Here is a 16362-nt window from a genome sequence, read left to right as displayed (position 1 = left end):
TCGATAACTAGTACAAGAATAACGACAGACACCATAAGAAGGAGGATGACATCAGCCCTTACTACAGAGCCACCTTTTCAGCAACCTACAAGGCAGAAGAAAGAATTGTAAAACAAATAGTAAAGCGAAATGTGAAGTGATTAAACCCCGAAAAGAGACTTAACCTGGTAATATACTACAAGAGTAAAAAGACCAGTCACCTGCTACTAAGAAACAGATCAAGCAAGGAAAGAGACATACTTTAGAGGTAGCATGTTATATACAGGTTTACTTGTCAATGAGCGAACTGCGAAGCCTTCCCCTCTACCCATGTGGGTATGACGACAATGAAATTGTCTCGACGCCTGAGTTACCACTTTACAGCTGGAGCACCTAAAAACCTTAAACAGGAACAAGGAATTGCCCTTACAAGAAAAATATTGGAAGAAAACAAAATTTTAGTTACATGCCAAGATGTACGACGCCTCCCCTTACTAGAAACACTGTATATCGAAGAACTAAATCCCAAAATCAGTATACAAGCGGAAGATCTCCAAGCCCTCCCAAGCTTACGGCGGGCCACACCCCATTACAACAACCAATCAGGATCCAGTACACGTAGGTGTCCGATCCAGGACACGATAAAATAGCGCCCACCTCACCTACTCAGCGCATTCAATTTCTCACTTCAGTCACGGAGGAAGAAACATCTGTCTATCAAGACCACTGAAGATGGGTTCAGGGACTTGAAACTGTTATCTAGCAAGAAATGAAATGGACGAAACAAACTACGGCGAATCCAATACAGTACCATTATCCCGGGAATCGAACCTGGGACTCTCAGGTGAGAGCCAGGCAGCAATCCGCTGCGCCACGGCCAGGTAAAAGTTATTTCACATCGTCACAGTCTTGTAACCACACAACCTACCAGGAGAGACCAAGGCACTCCTGAGGTGTAAAGAATATATACACTGCAGGACTTGCAATCACTTTCCTCATCATCATCAACATCATCATCATCCGGACCTCCTTTCCCACCCTAGGGCAGGGAGGGTGAGGCCCTAGAGCAATGATATATATATATATATATATATATATATATATATATATATATATATATATATATATATATATATATATATATATATATATATATATATATTTATCTACTACAGTATATATATTATGGGAAAAGTTAAACGTATAGGTAGTGGACTCAAAACGGACACATTTCAGTTCTAGATTTATTTTAACTTTCTCTGACAGGGATAACTTTTGCTGCCTTGTTTCCATCTTCCAGCATGAAAATATAAAGGCATGTAGTTCTCTGGGCTTCTCACGTTCAGTAGCACTAAATACCCCCGAACCCAGCAGCCAGATACTGAGATCGGTAATCCTTCATTGAAATGGGGTCCCGATCATTTAGCTTGCTCGGTCGACCCGTCCTGTTGCGGTAGTGCCACTCACAGATGCCAGAACCGGGCACTCCATCAACACGGTACCGTACAAATCTGGGGATGGTGCCACAAGAACACTATTATAAAAGCGAGCACACCGACAAAAAAAAAAACATTAAAACAAGCATGGGAATCAAAACACAAAATGCCAAAACAATTAAACAGATGCCAGAACCTATCACACTATCAATACGGTACCTTACAAACCTATAGATGGCGCCACATGAATGTACGTTTAAAAAAAAAAATGAATTAAAGCAAAACATGCATCAAAACAGATAGCCCCCCCTCCCGAAAAAAAATAAATAAATAAAGTATCAAAACAAGAGTCTCTCCAAAGTGTAAAAGGATCGTCTGGAAGTCTATCTATCTATCTATCTATTGCCAGACGCCTCAATCCCGTTTGGGGTGGCCACAAACAAATTGCCTCCAAGTCGCCCTGTCCCCCGCCATTTCACTGCCCTGCTCCCAACTCACACACCCCCTCTCTCATATACCTCTCCACCCCATCCCTCCATCTCATCCTCGGCCTCCCCCTCCCTCTTCCCCCCTCCACCTCACTCACATACACTCTCTTCGTCAGTCTTTCACCCTCCATCCTCTCCACATGGCCAAACCACCTCAGTGTGTTCCTCATAACGCTTCCTATCACATCCACATCCACACCACAACGCTCCTTTATATCCTCATTCGTCAGCCTGTCTCTCCATGTGACTCCACAGGCTCCTCTTAAATAACTCATTTCCACTGCTCTCACTCTTGACTTGTGTCCTTCCAACAACGTCCAAGCTTCACTTCCATACGTTAGAGTTGGTATCACAATACTGTCATGTAACAAGAATAATTCAGCCATACACGTCACTGAACTGAAGTTGGTTATTATACTTACGTTTCCACCATGCGTGCCTCCCAGTCCCATCCCAAATAGTGCTGTGGGGCCTCATCCACTTCCACCTCCACCAGCCGCTCCACACCACCTGTAGTTCATCATCATCATCACCCAACAATGCATCACGCGTTTGGACCTAAGATTAATTTGGTCATCACAGGCACATTACTTGCCTTGCACTACATTTGTAAGTATCCCTAAAGTATCTTAGCCAGTATACAATCTTGATTGTAAGATCGTCTACTATTGCACCTCTTTTACTTTTCACAACCCTCTGGTGGCTAATATGTATAACCTGAGATTATTATTATTATTATTATTATTTTCTTTTTTAATCCATGCGACATTTTGACACGATGCTTCTCGGAGAAAAGCTACCGACATACAGTAGGTGTGAACTAGACGTGTTGGATTATTAAACTGACTTATGACTCGGCTCTTCATGAAGAAGGTAAGAACTGCAGAGAATAGAGAATGAGAGTCTGTGTTCTCATGGGGATAGGACTCTTTCTGCCACCAGTTTCATAGTGTTTTATCAAGCATACTGCACCTGAATACTCTCTTGCTTGTTATTCATATTATTATAACAGTCAGCAAAGTAGTGGTAGAAGTAATGGTGGCAGTAGTAGTAGTAGTAGTAGTAGTAGTAGTGGCAGTAGTAGTAGCAGTAGTTGCTGTTGTTGTAACCCTAGGCTCATCTGTAACGAGAACCCAGTGGACTGGAAACTGAAGTCGCCTTTCTCTGGCAGTCCGGCATCCTCCTACTGGGAGATAAAAGGGCGGGGGGAAGAAGAAAGGACATCTGTATAACGGAGCAGCGAATCCTCCCTGTTTACACTGGTGCCACCACAGGAAGGCATCAGCACCCTCATATCGAAATATGTATAAATAACGTACAGCAACCATTTGCAAAAATATGCAGGTAAGGAATTGGTGATACACTGCATTCCGGGCCAGCCAACTTGTCTATAGAGCTACACCCTCTCAGCCACCATCCAAAGTTCATGGAAGATCCGTGTGAAATTTACGAATACATATGAATATGCTATATGACACAAATCACCATTACATCAAGAGGAAAACTGCTTTAAACAATTAGGGGCTAGTGCTAGGTGTGAATCTACGAAGTTGCTGGCGTTGATTATACTGACCGTTTGTCCGAGTTTGGGACCACAAGGAAGTTGAAAGTATTGGCAAAGATCATTTTCATTGTATCTGCACAAATCGCGTTTAAAGCAGAAAAACGTCGCATGGAAATAGTTTTGACATAATATCAAGCACTTACTGGACGATATCATACTTCAATAGAGCCGTAAATAAATAAAATAATGAGCAATTTATCAAATGATGTGAAACGATGGACTGTCTTCGATATTGTAATTTTCTTATTTTCGCCGAAGTCAAAACATGACTCTGTTCAGCAAGGACGGTATATTATGTTAAAACTATGTTTACACGATATTTGCCCTTTTTAAGTGGAAATCATCACTGCCGATATTTTCAACCTCCTTATAGCCCATAATTCGCAAGTAGTCAAATTGCCTCCGTTCACTTTCCTGCTGTAAATGTAAATGCGTAGTCAGTGGGTGGGGTGCCGTTCTCGCCGTGCTGATGTAGCTGCAGACCCACGTCCGATACACTACACCCATCTCCATACCCACTCCACCAGTGACCCACCTCCAGTCTGTTAAATATACCAGGAATCAGTTTAGTGCTCGCTCTCTTTCATTCTGCTAGAAGAGTAGAAGAGTGGTTAAGAGTGAAAGAAACCAAAAAATGGCGGGAAAAGTTACACAATACAGTACTTCACTTGACCAGATGGAAGAAATAGGAGAGAAAAATGGATGAGTTAGTACGAGAATGATTTAAAATGAAAGGGAAAGAATAGGGAGTAAAAACTGAAAAAGGAGAGAAAATTACAAATAAGAGGACCAAAAGTAATAAGTGAAATAGAAGAGTTTGAATTAGCACAAATATTGAAAGTGTGAGAGTAAAATGAATGAATAAGAGAGTGAAGGCAGAGTATAATGAATACGTGAAAAGTGAATAAAAAAGAACAAATAAAACTGGAAAGGGAATAAAATATGGAGAGAGAGAGAGAGAGAGAGAGAGAGAGAGAGAGAGAGAGAGAGAGAGAATGAATAAAATAATTACCCACCTGGAGCATGTCGAAGGCTGGCACACAACCCCCACCACCCCGCGTGACCCGTCCTCCAAAAAAATGTGATGGAAGACATACCGGTGCATCAGACGCCACTCTCGCTCACGACCTGCCGGATTCACAAACATATTCACGATCAACACTGTCTCGTAGGTACTTGCGGGGAACCAACACGTGGTGGCACCAAGCACCCTGAGTGGAGCAGCTGCGGCGTCCACCTCCTAGCCAAATCTTCCCATATTTCCTTGCAACTCGCTGTGGGAAGGATCCTGCACCAACCCTGGCGAGGCACTGGCTACCACAAGGTGATGCCGGATCCCTACATGGTGTATTTATTTTTCTGTACCTGTAGGTCGACCTCACAGAAGTAGTTGCCTACCTGTGGCTGACGCGCGTGCATGGCTAGACAGACTAAGGTTAAGCAACAACAGCATCCACCCAGTCTCGTAGCTTATAGTCTGAATTACAGGAACAGCAAGAGAATTGGGAAGTTCCTACATTCTCCTCTCCTTGTCCTTTATGTGAAGGTCAAAATTTCATGGACTGGAAAAGTGACCAAGGCAGCTATGCAGGGCTATACTGTATGTGTAGATCAGAATTCTATCATGTGGCAGAGTGACCAAGAAACTATGCTAGGCTATATGTGTAAGATAGAATTATGTCATATGGAAAAGCGACCTAGACAACTATACGAGATTATAGGAATAGGTTAGAATTCGATGTACCCTGCGTAAGGCTATGCATCTGTGTAGGCTAGAACTGTATAGTATGGAAAAGTGCCCCAGACAACCATATAAGGTTTTATGTATCTATAGATCAAAATTCTTTAGTGTGGAAAAGTGACTTAGACAAGTATCAATCTATCTATTGCCAGGTGCCAGGGTCCCGAAAGCGTGTTTTTTTTTTTTTTCCTGGCACACTTAGTCATGCAACATTTTGGCAACGTCGGAGCAAGTTCAGCAAGAAATGATTCCACAACGTCTCGCCTTTGCTCAGGGATAGGTGAAACAATACAGCTAGTCAAACCAAAAGATGATCAGAAAAGCCGTGGTCTGGCATTAAACCAACCGATACGTAACCAGCTTTGGCCTAACCTAAAGTTAACCTACAGTAATGTCTTACTTTGTTTGAAGGTATGATGAAGGTGCTACGGTGCCGAGTCTTTCGTTGAGGCACTCGATCCATCCACGCCAATATGACTGGATGACCAACGACATTAGGAAAAATAAAAATGCTTCCCGGAAAAGCTGGCTGAAGACACATTATTTTCATGTCATCCTGTCTTTCACCATTAGGCTGCCCCACCTCCAACTCATACTACTCTCATTCATATACCTCTCTCTCCAATCCCTTCATCCCATCCTCGGTTTTCCCCACCCCCTCTCCCCTTACACCTCACTCATGTCCACTCTTCTGGTTAACCACCCATTCTCTCTCAAAATCACACACACACACACACACACACACACACACACACACACACACACACACACACACACACACACACACACACACACACACACACACACAGTTACTGTCAAAACACCAACCACGCTACCCAACACCACCATAACAACCACCACGATAAACCGCGACTACAGTGTTACCACTACTATAATCGCAACATATTCATTACTACCACGCTGCACCATCATCACTACTGCATCACCATAACACCACTACCACAAAGAACGTTACACCACTACCACAAACCACACAACTACCGACAATGATATCGTCATCTCCCTCATCTGCTACCACAACATTTCTCCACTAATACACCAAAGCATCACAACATAACACCGCTACGACTAATAACACACCACAACACAAGAAATACCAACACTACCATAATGCCACACCACGTCATCACCACACCACAACAAAGCACCACAATATTGCTTTCTACCACCAATAGCAAGACTGCCACACCACGATCACAATATACCAAGACTACAACACCACACCACAACAAACACAACCGAACACAACACTACCATATCATTACAACACTATATGACTACCAGCAAAAAAACAACAACACTACCACAGCACCACACCACACCAGCACACAACACCACCACAACACCACACCACACCATCACCACACTAGCACAACACCACACCACACCAGCACAACACCAGGACAGTATCGTACCATATGAATGATCCCTGAACGCTGGCAGGTAGATGCTGTGTGTGATGCCATCCAGGGTGATGGTACCAACCAGCTGACCCATTTGTTCATAGTGCGTCTGGTGGTGTCTGAGAGCAAGTGAGTCATCATCATCATCATCATCATCATTATCATCGCCAGTCAACTGTCTTTTATGTGACTTTCTTACCTAATCGTAATAACTCAGTACAAAACTACATGTCATATTATATACTTTCTAATGAATCTATCTACGGTATTTATTTTCCTGCCTACTGATCTATCTATATATTTACCTATTTATATACACATACGTATAACTTTGTCTTTCTCTGTATCTAACTTTAACTTCTCTAATTCGAAAAGTCTCTTCAGAGCTGTATAAAACCATCTGGTTGTTCAGTACAATACATCATCTCAAGTAAAAGGGTTAAAAATCACAATACTGCTAAAATGATTTTTTACTCTGTTATTAAAGGTCATATTATTAAAATTTAGTCGGTAAAGGTATTGGCAAGCCCCCGTTTGCACGGCAGTCAATTCTAATATACCTGTGAGGAGAGAAAATGGTCAGATTGCATTCCGCTCTAAATAACGCAACGAGCAACGAGACTGAAGGGTCAAACTTCCTGTATTTCTGTCATGTTATTTTAGCAGTATTGCGTATCAACGTCATCATCATCATCATCATCATCATCATCAGCAGCAGCAGCAGCATCCTTATTCTCACTTAAAGATGGGGTGCGTAGGATCCAGAATCATGGAAAACGAAGGCACGAAAGTGAGAGAACTGTCAGCAGGATACCAAGTGAAATGTGAAGCACAGACACGCATCGTCTAAGTTTTGAAATCCTGGTCCCACCGCAAAAATGTAACCATCTGGACATTTTTTGTCCCCCTGCCGATATTCAGCTTAAACTTTTGATCAGTTGATGTGATTTTTAAATATATTCTTCCTATCTCCACACGGATTCATTCGACTTACGTCAGACTCTTACAATGAAACAGTAAACTAAGGTTATGTCTACCATCTCCAGTTTGAAAATCATGTGGAAGTAGCAAATATAAAATGAATATACGCCATGCTACTGAAGAAGTTAAAGATGGGGTGGCAAACCATCCCTCGTGTGTTTGTGTTCAGTTCATCCATCCACGTTGATCCATTGTCAGTTCCTTGGATTTAACAACTTTCATTCCTCACTTTCCATCGATCCTCAAGCTCCTTGGTCTACCACTGTCTCCCGCCTTCGTACTCGTTTCACCACCCTATTTACATCCATTCTCTCCGCATGACCATACCATTTAAGCACACGCTCTTGTCCTTCCTTACTTCACATCTTTCATGAGTCACGGTGTTCCAGTAAATGCTGCACTTATTTCATTCAGAGTCACCATTCTCGATACTCAAATTTCTACAATTCACTTTCAGCTGAATAAAATCATATAACATTAGCAGAAATAGAATACTTTACTTTTTGTGACCATGAAAGTGTTAATGGTACCAGTATTAACACGCTCAGGCTGCTATCTCATCCCCATCTACATAAAATCATCCGGTATTCCTCGTTATAAGTCAAGGATGTGTTCCAATCCATTGCAACTTTTTCCAATTATCTGGTGCTGTAAACCGTACTAACTGGCAAATTAGCTGTACATCACACACACACACACACACACACACACACACACACACTCGAGCAGCATATACACCAAGATTTTCCACTCGAGGAGGTGCAGCTACGAGAGAGTAAAAGTCTAAAGCGTAAGTAACAAGCCAACTGTTTGTCTCGTGAAAAACTGACTGTCGGAGGTGCGTGAAGAACTCTCTGTTCCAAGGCTCTCTGGCGAAGGCTTTGGCGGTGGTAAGAGGCGGCAGGTCTGTGTCATAGTCGAAGTGGGGAAGTTGAGTTACCCAACGTAGCTCAAACTCAGCAGCAACTTCTTCTGCCATACTCTCTGCTTCCTGTGCCTCACCCTCTCCCTTACTCTCTGCCTCCGGCTTGTACACTCTGTGAGATAATGGAGTGATAATTAACGGCAGTGAAGAAAACTATTATTGTAGATTCATATTCCTTGCTGCGCTGCGAGACTGTGGGCTAGTGCCACTTTTAGCCAGAAGAATATCAAAATATTAATTATTCTAATATCAGATATACACATCAAAACATAAATGGTGATAATTAGACATTATATGCTCTCAGGCATAAAGCAAATCATAATAATCATTTAAGTCACCGTAAGTATGAAATATCTTCTAGCAATGTAATAATGGTAAGTATAATTTCAGTGAAATAAATAAATACACTGTAGGCATTTGGTCTATGTTTCGTCGCTGCGACCCATCAAAATTCCTCTCGCGATCAATATTTCGGGCGTAACCTTTAGTTCAGATTGCTGTTGTTGAAGGTGAGGAGAGTTGTGGAACATTGTGCTCATGCAGAAATGGAGGAATCGAGTTTTTGAGATGAAAATAACAGAGTTCCCCAATCAAAGACAGTACACAAAGTTTAGAGGTCTGTGTTCTATTTATATAAAATCCCAACTATACTCCATTTCACGGAGTCTGGCACCATCAGTGATATCCTCAACACCTGTAGCATTGATAAAGGTCTTCTGTACTGGATATACCTTTTAGTATTGCCTTTATATTGGTTTTCAAGGTTGCAGAAGATTTACAAACACAACAGACGTTGAGGACATCACTGATGGTGCCAAACTTAGTGAAATGGAGTATAGTTATGATAAAGAAGTCTCCATAACAGTTAACTCTTATCAAAGATGTTTTGTTTTTCATATTCTATCACTTTAATCTTCGCTCTGATATGATTAGGAATTGTCTGGCACCTGTATGAAGATAAGCGTATATACAGTCAGTCCTGAATACAATATTATCTTGGAAGAGTTTATTTATACTGCCCCGGTGAACCTTAGCTGTGTGTGGGGGGGTGGAGTGTGGGCGTGTGTGGGTGTGTGTGTGTAGGTGTGTGGGGGTGAGGGGGTGTGTGGAAATATCAGCATATTAGTAAACAGGACAAGATACAGGATTGTGTTCTAGGTAACAGTGGAGGTTTCGTAGCTCCTCTTCCTCAGTTATTTTGCATATTGCACCTTAACAGTCTACTCTCTAGAATGATGTTTATATCATTGTTTACACAACACACACACACACACACACACACACACACACACACACACACACACACACACACACACTCACTGACTTCAGTTTGCCTTTGTAATGTATGGTCCAGGTAGTCATAGGGTTGGAGGGTGTGATGGTAAGATCCCCGGCACAGAATCGGTCCTCATCCTGGGTTCTCCTGAAGGTGACCGTATCTGGGTGGGTCGGTCTTACAAGCAGCCCTTGCCCGGGAACCTGTGGGATGTCTTCATAATTATAATTCTTTTCACTTTACTTGGCCTAATATACTGCCATCTCTCCATCTCTAAGAATGATGAGTTGTAACAACAGATTAACATTTTACTCTCTTCGCTTTAACTGGGCGTAAAACTGCCATATCTCCATAATGAACGTTAAAGCTGTAGCAAGATTTTAACACAAGAGTATGGTGAAAATGGTGATAGCCACGAAGAGGTGCTATGGAAAGGATATAAAGTAAAGGTATTGTCTTATTCTACCACAGACCAAAGAGGATGTTTCAAGTGGACGAAAATATCCGCCATGTTAAGGGGAATGAATTACAGTATTATGCTAGTAATGAATAAATCCTACGGAACGAATGCAGAGTCACATTTAATTCTGCCAGAGTTCTGTGAAATAGACTCCAAAAGGAAGAAAATCTTGCCTTAGTTAAGGTAAAAGATCTATAACAGCACATGCCCTAGGACTTGTGGAGGTCAACGTTTTATTCTGTTTGGTGCCATAATTGAGAATGAGTTAACTTTTTGTGTCCATGGTCCTGGGAGCAAGACGGCGTTGGCTGCTGGACACTTTCAAATGTTAACTGAGAGAACCCTAATGTTTAACCCACGAGTCTGTCGACTATGAACCAGGAGACAAACAGTGGTACGCATATTTCCTTACAGCAACATCCCACGTCCAGCAGTAATTGAAACATTAAACGAGCAGTGAACACGCGTTTGCTTTTATACAGTAATATATTCTTTTCTCTCTAACCTGGCCTAAAATTAACATGTATTCATCTTCAAATCAGAGCTGTAGCAATACATTAGTGCGACATTATTATGCTAGTTACAAAGAAGTGCCATGAGCTACGCGAAATAAGCTGCAACAAGACGAAAATCTGAGCCAAGTTAATGTGAAAGAAGTAGTTGCAACCAGGTCCACAATTTTCTTTTAATATGTTAATCTGGAATAACCGTACATAAACCAATATTAGGGTTGTGTTGGTGTGATAAAACAGAGTATGTGTGATTGTGGGTGTGGGATGAGTGTGTGTGGGGGCGGGGGGAGGAGTGAGAGTGAGTATAAGAGTAGGTGTGGCTTGTGAGTGTTCGTGTCGGTATGAAAGAAGTGTGTGAGCATTTGTGGGTATTCGTGTGGGTGTGAGGCAATAGTGTACGTTATGATGAGTGTCCGTGTGAGTGTTAGAGGGCAGTGTGAGTAGTAAACATTATCTTGTAGGAGACTAAAGGTAAGACTATGGAAAGTTTGCTCATGAGTGTAACAAGGGAGACAAAAAAACAAACATATATACAGATAGACAGACACACAGATAAACTAACTATACCTTAAGATAGATGAGTGTGGATGTCAGTGTTCTGGGACGTCTCTCCATAGCTACCACCAACCCCCATCCCCTTCCCCCTGCTCCAGAGAAGAACACAGCGTCAATGGCCTGGTGGTGGAGAGAGAACAATATAAGAATCAATATTCATAAACTTTACAACGCATGAATTGGAGATAACATTGATTTTTATATGTATGTTTGCATTCAGTCATATACCAACCAAACACCTCACAAAAAAATCATGTGTCCATGCTAAAGTGACAAAAAAACGAAAACAATGCAATCTGTCTTTAAGTCAACAGAGGACAGTTAAAGTGAACGAACTATGCGTACGAGAGTGTATCATCCTCTCTAAAGTGAGGTTGAAGATGTGAAATACTCCTAAGCCACCGATATTACAGTTAAGGTTGGTAACAATTATATTATGGTTGATTATGTACTTAGACACATACACACCTACCCTCACTAGCTCACTCACACTTCCACACGCACCTGCACTTTACAGCCGCTCTCTCTCTCTCTCTCTCTCTCTCTCTCTCTCTCTCTCTCTCTCTCTCTCTCTCTCACTCTCTCTCTCTCTCTCTCTATCTCTCTCTCTCTCTCTCACCTTAGGCCCCTTACACAGTGGCTGTGATCGCTCCATCTCCTCCACCCTTCTGTAAGACTTAGCTCCGTACCCTGCTCCATCCGCCTCTCCATCACGACTCTGGCACAAATTTGCGAAGTGTTGTTGAACTGGGCTCTTTATCCGTGGGTTAGGTTAGGTTAAATTAGATTAGGTTAGGCTGTTGTACTGGATTGTTAGTTAAGTTAGTCTGTCAGGTTAGGCTCCTGGGTTAAACTGGGTTGGGCTAGCTTAGGTTAGTCTGTCGAGTTAAGTAATGTTCCGTTCAGTTAGATAAGGTTGGTCTGTTATCTTAAGTCCCAGACTCCTTACCCCCCCCCCACACGTCAGAAACAGAAAAAGATAGTAAGAGTTAATGATAATTCTTATGGTATCATTTAGTTTGACTTAGCAGAGCATCTGACAGGAATACTTATGGAAGAGAGAGAGAGAGAGAGAGAGAGAGAGAGAGACAGACAGACAGACAGACAGACAGACAGACAGACAGACAGACAGACAGACAGGCAGACAGACAGTATAAAAACTTACCTTCCTGAATTTCACGAGGCAGTAGAAGACGATGACTTTAAGTGGATAAAGAAAGGTAGGACGGGCGTAGAAGCGTGAGAGGTGGGCGGGGGGCAGGGTGGGACGTAATAATGACCACCAGCCCGCCCACACACACCCACACCCCACCACCACCACCCAAACCACCCACCCATACAGGGAGAGGAGCGCGGCGAGCATGAAGTGGCCTGATGGAAAGTTATTGGATGCTTAGCAATATTCTAGCAATTTTTAGAGCAAGTTGTGTGTGTGTGTGTGTGTGTGTGTGTGTGTGTGTGTGTGTGAGAGAGAGAGAGAGAGAGAGAGAGAGAGAGAGAGAGAGAGAGAGAGAGAGAGAGAGAGGACTGGCAACGCTATCTGAGAAACTAGGAAGTAGAGCTAACAGAATTTAGTTGATCTGGAAAATAATTTGTCGAACATCAAGGTCACAGGGCAAAGTCAAATGCTCAGCACTTAGTTCAGAATTTGTGTGCGCACGTTGCACTGATTTTTTTTTCCCTCGACCCTTTAACAATTTATGAGAGCAAGTTCAGCTTTGTGGCCTTTGTTGTAGCAACAGTACAAATAATTACGAGTATTATATTCGTACCTTGCTTCACCAATGTCCTCTGCGTATCACTCGGCTGCTCCACGTTCCACTCACCTCCTCACACTGAGTCTGGTGAGGCAACCTACTGAACCGCATAGATGAGATCGCATTTGTATATCCTAATTCAAGATAAAGTAGTCTCTCTAACAGTTAATTAGTATCACATGTAGTTTTGTTTTCGTGATCTGTCACTTGAATATTTAACCTAATTTGCACGTGGATTGCTTAGCAGGCTGTATGAGTGAAGAGAAATGTGTTATATATATCACAAGACTCCTATGCATAACAGACTAAAAAAAAAAAAACTTTATAAATTCGGCCCTGAGCCGATAGTACTGTTGCCACACGCCACCTACTGAAAGGGTTAGTGAAAGGCTATAATTGCATTCCTTCAGTTCAAAATGTCTCTCCTAAGCTGAATTAAATCGTCATGAGGTAGCAAGAAGGATTGAATAGATTATTGTTTTATTACTAGGCTATACTCGGTTCACCTTAGCTTGGCCCAGGTTCTCGTTAATTTTCATCTTACATCAGTTGCTCAGTGGCATAAGGCAATACTACGGCTCTGCATCTTTTCCTCAGCACTTCTTCGTGACCAGTAACGTATTCTCATGTTAATCTATTGTTACTGCTCAGCATTCAAAATGAAGATATGGCATTTTTAGGGCAAGTCAGTGTAAAAGGTGTGAAGGCTACCTATGTAGTCTCTCTAAATGACGAGAATACAGTTTCTTATCTGGCCACGAGATCTGTGTGAAGTCTCAAGGTAACACTGATAAAAGTTTGAGAACCACATGTGGTGGTATGCGGTGGGATGTGTGGTGGTATGTGATGGGATGTAATTCACCGGGTCGGTCAGGATCACTTGATGGTCGTGATCGTCAGCATTTTACCCTCACGGTGTGGGATTTGTGGTGGACGTGTGGTGGTGTGTGGTTGGATGTGTAGTGATGTGTATTTGGATGTGCAGTGATGTGTGGTGGAATCTGTGGTGGTATATGGCAAGATGTGTGATGATGTGTGGTGAGGTGTGTGATGGTGTGTGGCGGGGTGTGTGATGGTGTATGGCAGGAGGTGTGGTGGTGTAGTGGTGTGTGGTGGGGAGTGTGGTGGGGTGTGGCGGATATGTGGTGATATGATGGGATGGGTGGTAGGGTGTTTGTCAGTTTGTATGGTGGTATATATGTGGCAGGATGCGTGGTGGGATGTGGAGTGGTGTATGGTGTGATGTCGAGTCGTGTATGGTGGGATGTGGAGTGGTGTGTGGTGGGATGTGTGATTGTTTGTTGTGTGTGGCAGGATGTATGAAGTGTATGGTGGTGTGTGGCAGGGGTGTCGAAACACGGCAGTATGAATGAATTCAGTTGTCACAGGGTATTGCAGATTCCTATGTATACAGTCCCTGACAATGGGTAAAAACTGTAGGTGATTCTTGAATGACAAGAAAATTCTGAGCTGCATTTTAAGAGGCTTTGGTGATTTTAGAACACCTAATTCTTTGTGATTTGTTCTGCACATTGCCCCTCAGTATTCTCTTGAATGTAGTAAAGCAAGCTTTGTTGAAGCAAAAGCTGTATAAATAACATAAGATGTTAAGATGTAAAATTAAACATTGAGGAAGTGGTGTTACAAAGCCTACTATGCCATCTAAATACAGTCTAATATGAGATGTATGCATGAGACATGTAGGGAAGAGTAAAGTTATGGTCTTCGAGAGAAATGAAGTCACTGAATGTACAGTATGGTTGGATGACGAGGAAATGGAAAATGTGAGTGCATTTAAGCACTTGGGTAGGCTAGTGTGGTGAGGAAGGATGGAAGTTTGGAGGATGAAGTGCTTGAAATGGTACAACAGGTAAGAAAGGTTGCTGGTTCTTTGAAGCAGTGATAAGAAATAGGGGAGTGAGCGTGGAGGTAAAAAAGTCGTTGCATGATAATATTGTGATACCAACTCTAATCCATGGATGAGAAGCTTAGACCTTGTTGGAAGGACACAAGTCAAGAGTGAGAACAGTGGAATTGAGTTCATTGTGAGGAACATGTGGAGTTACGTGGAGGAACAGGATGACAAATGAGGAAGTGAAGGAGCATTGTGGTGTGGATGTGACAGAAAGCTTTAGGACAAACACATGGAGGTGGTTTGGCCATGTGGAGAGGATAGAGAGCAAGGGACTAACGAGCATGTGAGTGAGGTGGAGAGTGGGAGAGGAAAGGGGAGGCCGAGGATGAGATGGAGTGGAGAGGTTCATGAGAGAGGGGGTAGTGTGGGCTGGGGGGAGGGCAGTGAAATGGTGGGCTGCAGGGCAACATGGAGGCGATTTGTTGGTGGCCACCCCTTATGGGTTAAAGGCGTCTGGCAATAGACAGATAGATAGTGTAATGCTAGGTGTGTTAGGGTCGGCCTCCCGTCCCTAGAGCACCTAGTAAGTAGCTGGGTTCTCTTTCTAGACCGGAGCTTAGACAAATAAGAGAGAGGCAGGACACAAAAACTCAAGGCAACACCTTACATGTTTATTACTAAATCCTACACAGGAACGAGCAGATGTCACAAATACAAACAAGCTGGACAATTATAATTCTTGGGCTGCAGATATAGAATAACAGTTTCACGCGGGATATAGGACCAGTTTGGTTAGGAGGAACAACACTTGAGCTAGACACTTAGGTGGATGGGGGAGTTTAGATTTCCTAGGCCGGTGGTGGTGGTTGTCTCGATTTCCCAGGGCAGCGTTAGTATTTTACACTGAGCAAGGGCGTGGGAAGTAATTCCATCTTGTGCAGTGTCTGTGATAAGTGGGTGCATAAGAGATGTAGTGGTATTACAGGTAGACTGCGAGCTAATGCTGATTTCATGTGTGTGGTGTGTTGGAAAGTGCAGCTAGAGATTGTCAGGTGTGAAAGGATTGAACTTGTTGGCAAGTCTCTTGGGCGAGTGGAAGAGAGATGTTATGTTACGGAGGTAGCTCTGTGACTAGAGTGAGCAGTGGTTGGAAGTTCAGGGAGCTGGTGCCTCTCCTGACACTGAGAGGGTTCTCTCCCTTCGTGCTATGGGATCATTGTATGCAGCATGTGTAAGGAGTGCAATGCTGTACAGTTGTGAGACTTGGGCAGTAAAGGAAGGTGGGGACAGACACTGTGAGGCACTTAGCCACAGTGCTCACCTCTGTAACTTAAGTCCCTGAGCCTGTAGTGCATTATGTACTCACTATTCTGGGATGGCTTGCACTTCATCATACTAGTTGTCACAGT

At 42.8% G+C, this 16362-nt stretch overlaps 1 protein-coding gene across 1 annotated transcript; it reads right to left on the bottom strand.

Moving 5' to 3' along the window:
• Positions 1–1330: 1330 nt before the first annotated feature.
• LOC145396702 (uncharacterized) lies at positions 1331–16347 on the bottom strand. Its single transcript, XM_080269989.1, has 11 exons — positions 16275–16347; positions 12507–12712; positions 11961–12059; positions 11354–11461; positions 9859–10017; positions 8444–8604; positions 6645–6751; positions 4484–4595; positions 3885–4009; positions 2326–2416; positions 1331–1490 (listed from the first exon to the last, which is right to left on the bottom strand). The coding sequence occupies exons 1-11, from the start codon at positions 16345–16347 to the stop codon at positions 1331–1333; spliced, it is 1401 nt and encodes a 466-aa protein (XP_080126115.1).
• Positions 16348–16362: the final 15 nt, after the last annotated feature.

This window comes from Coenobita brevimanus, chromosome 39 (assembly GCF_032717465.1).
Source record: "Coenobita brevimanus isolate Jiangsu-jjx chromosome 39, ASM3271746v2, whole genome shotgun sequence".
In the NCBI taxonomy this organism is placed as follows: domain Eukaryota; kingdom Metazoa; phylum Arthropoda; class Malacostraca; order Decapoda; family Coenobitidae; genus Coenobita; species Coenobita brevimanus.
The sequence above is the reverse complement of the archived record's forward strand: the minus strand, read 5'-3'. Positions and strand labels throughout refer to the sequence as shown.

Bases quoted from the DNA above. Each gene is read 5' to 3' on its own strand.
- LOC145396702 (XM_080269989.1), bottom strand. From the start codon at position 16,347: ATGATGAAGTGCAAGCCATCCCAGAATAGTGAGTACATAATGCACTAC. The intron at 11,462-11,960 runs GTGAGAGAGAGA...CTCCACCACCAG, and splicing joins CACTGTGTAAGGGGCCTAAG to GCCATTGACGCTGTGTTCTT. The intron at 4,596-6,644 runs GTACGATACTGT...TGAATCCGGCAG, and splicing joins GTTCAGGGATCATTCATATG to GTCGTGAGCGAGAGTGGCGT.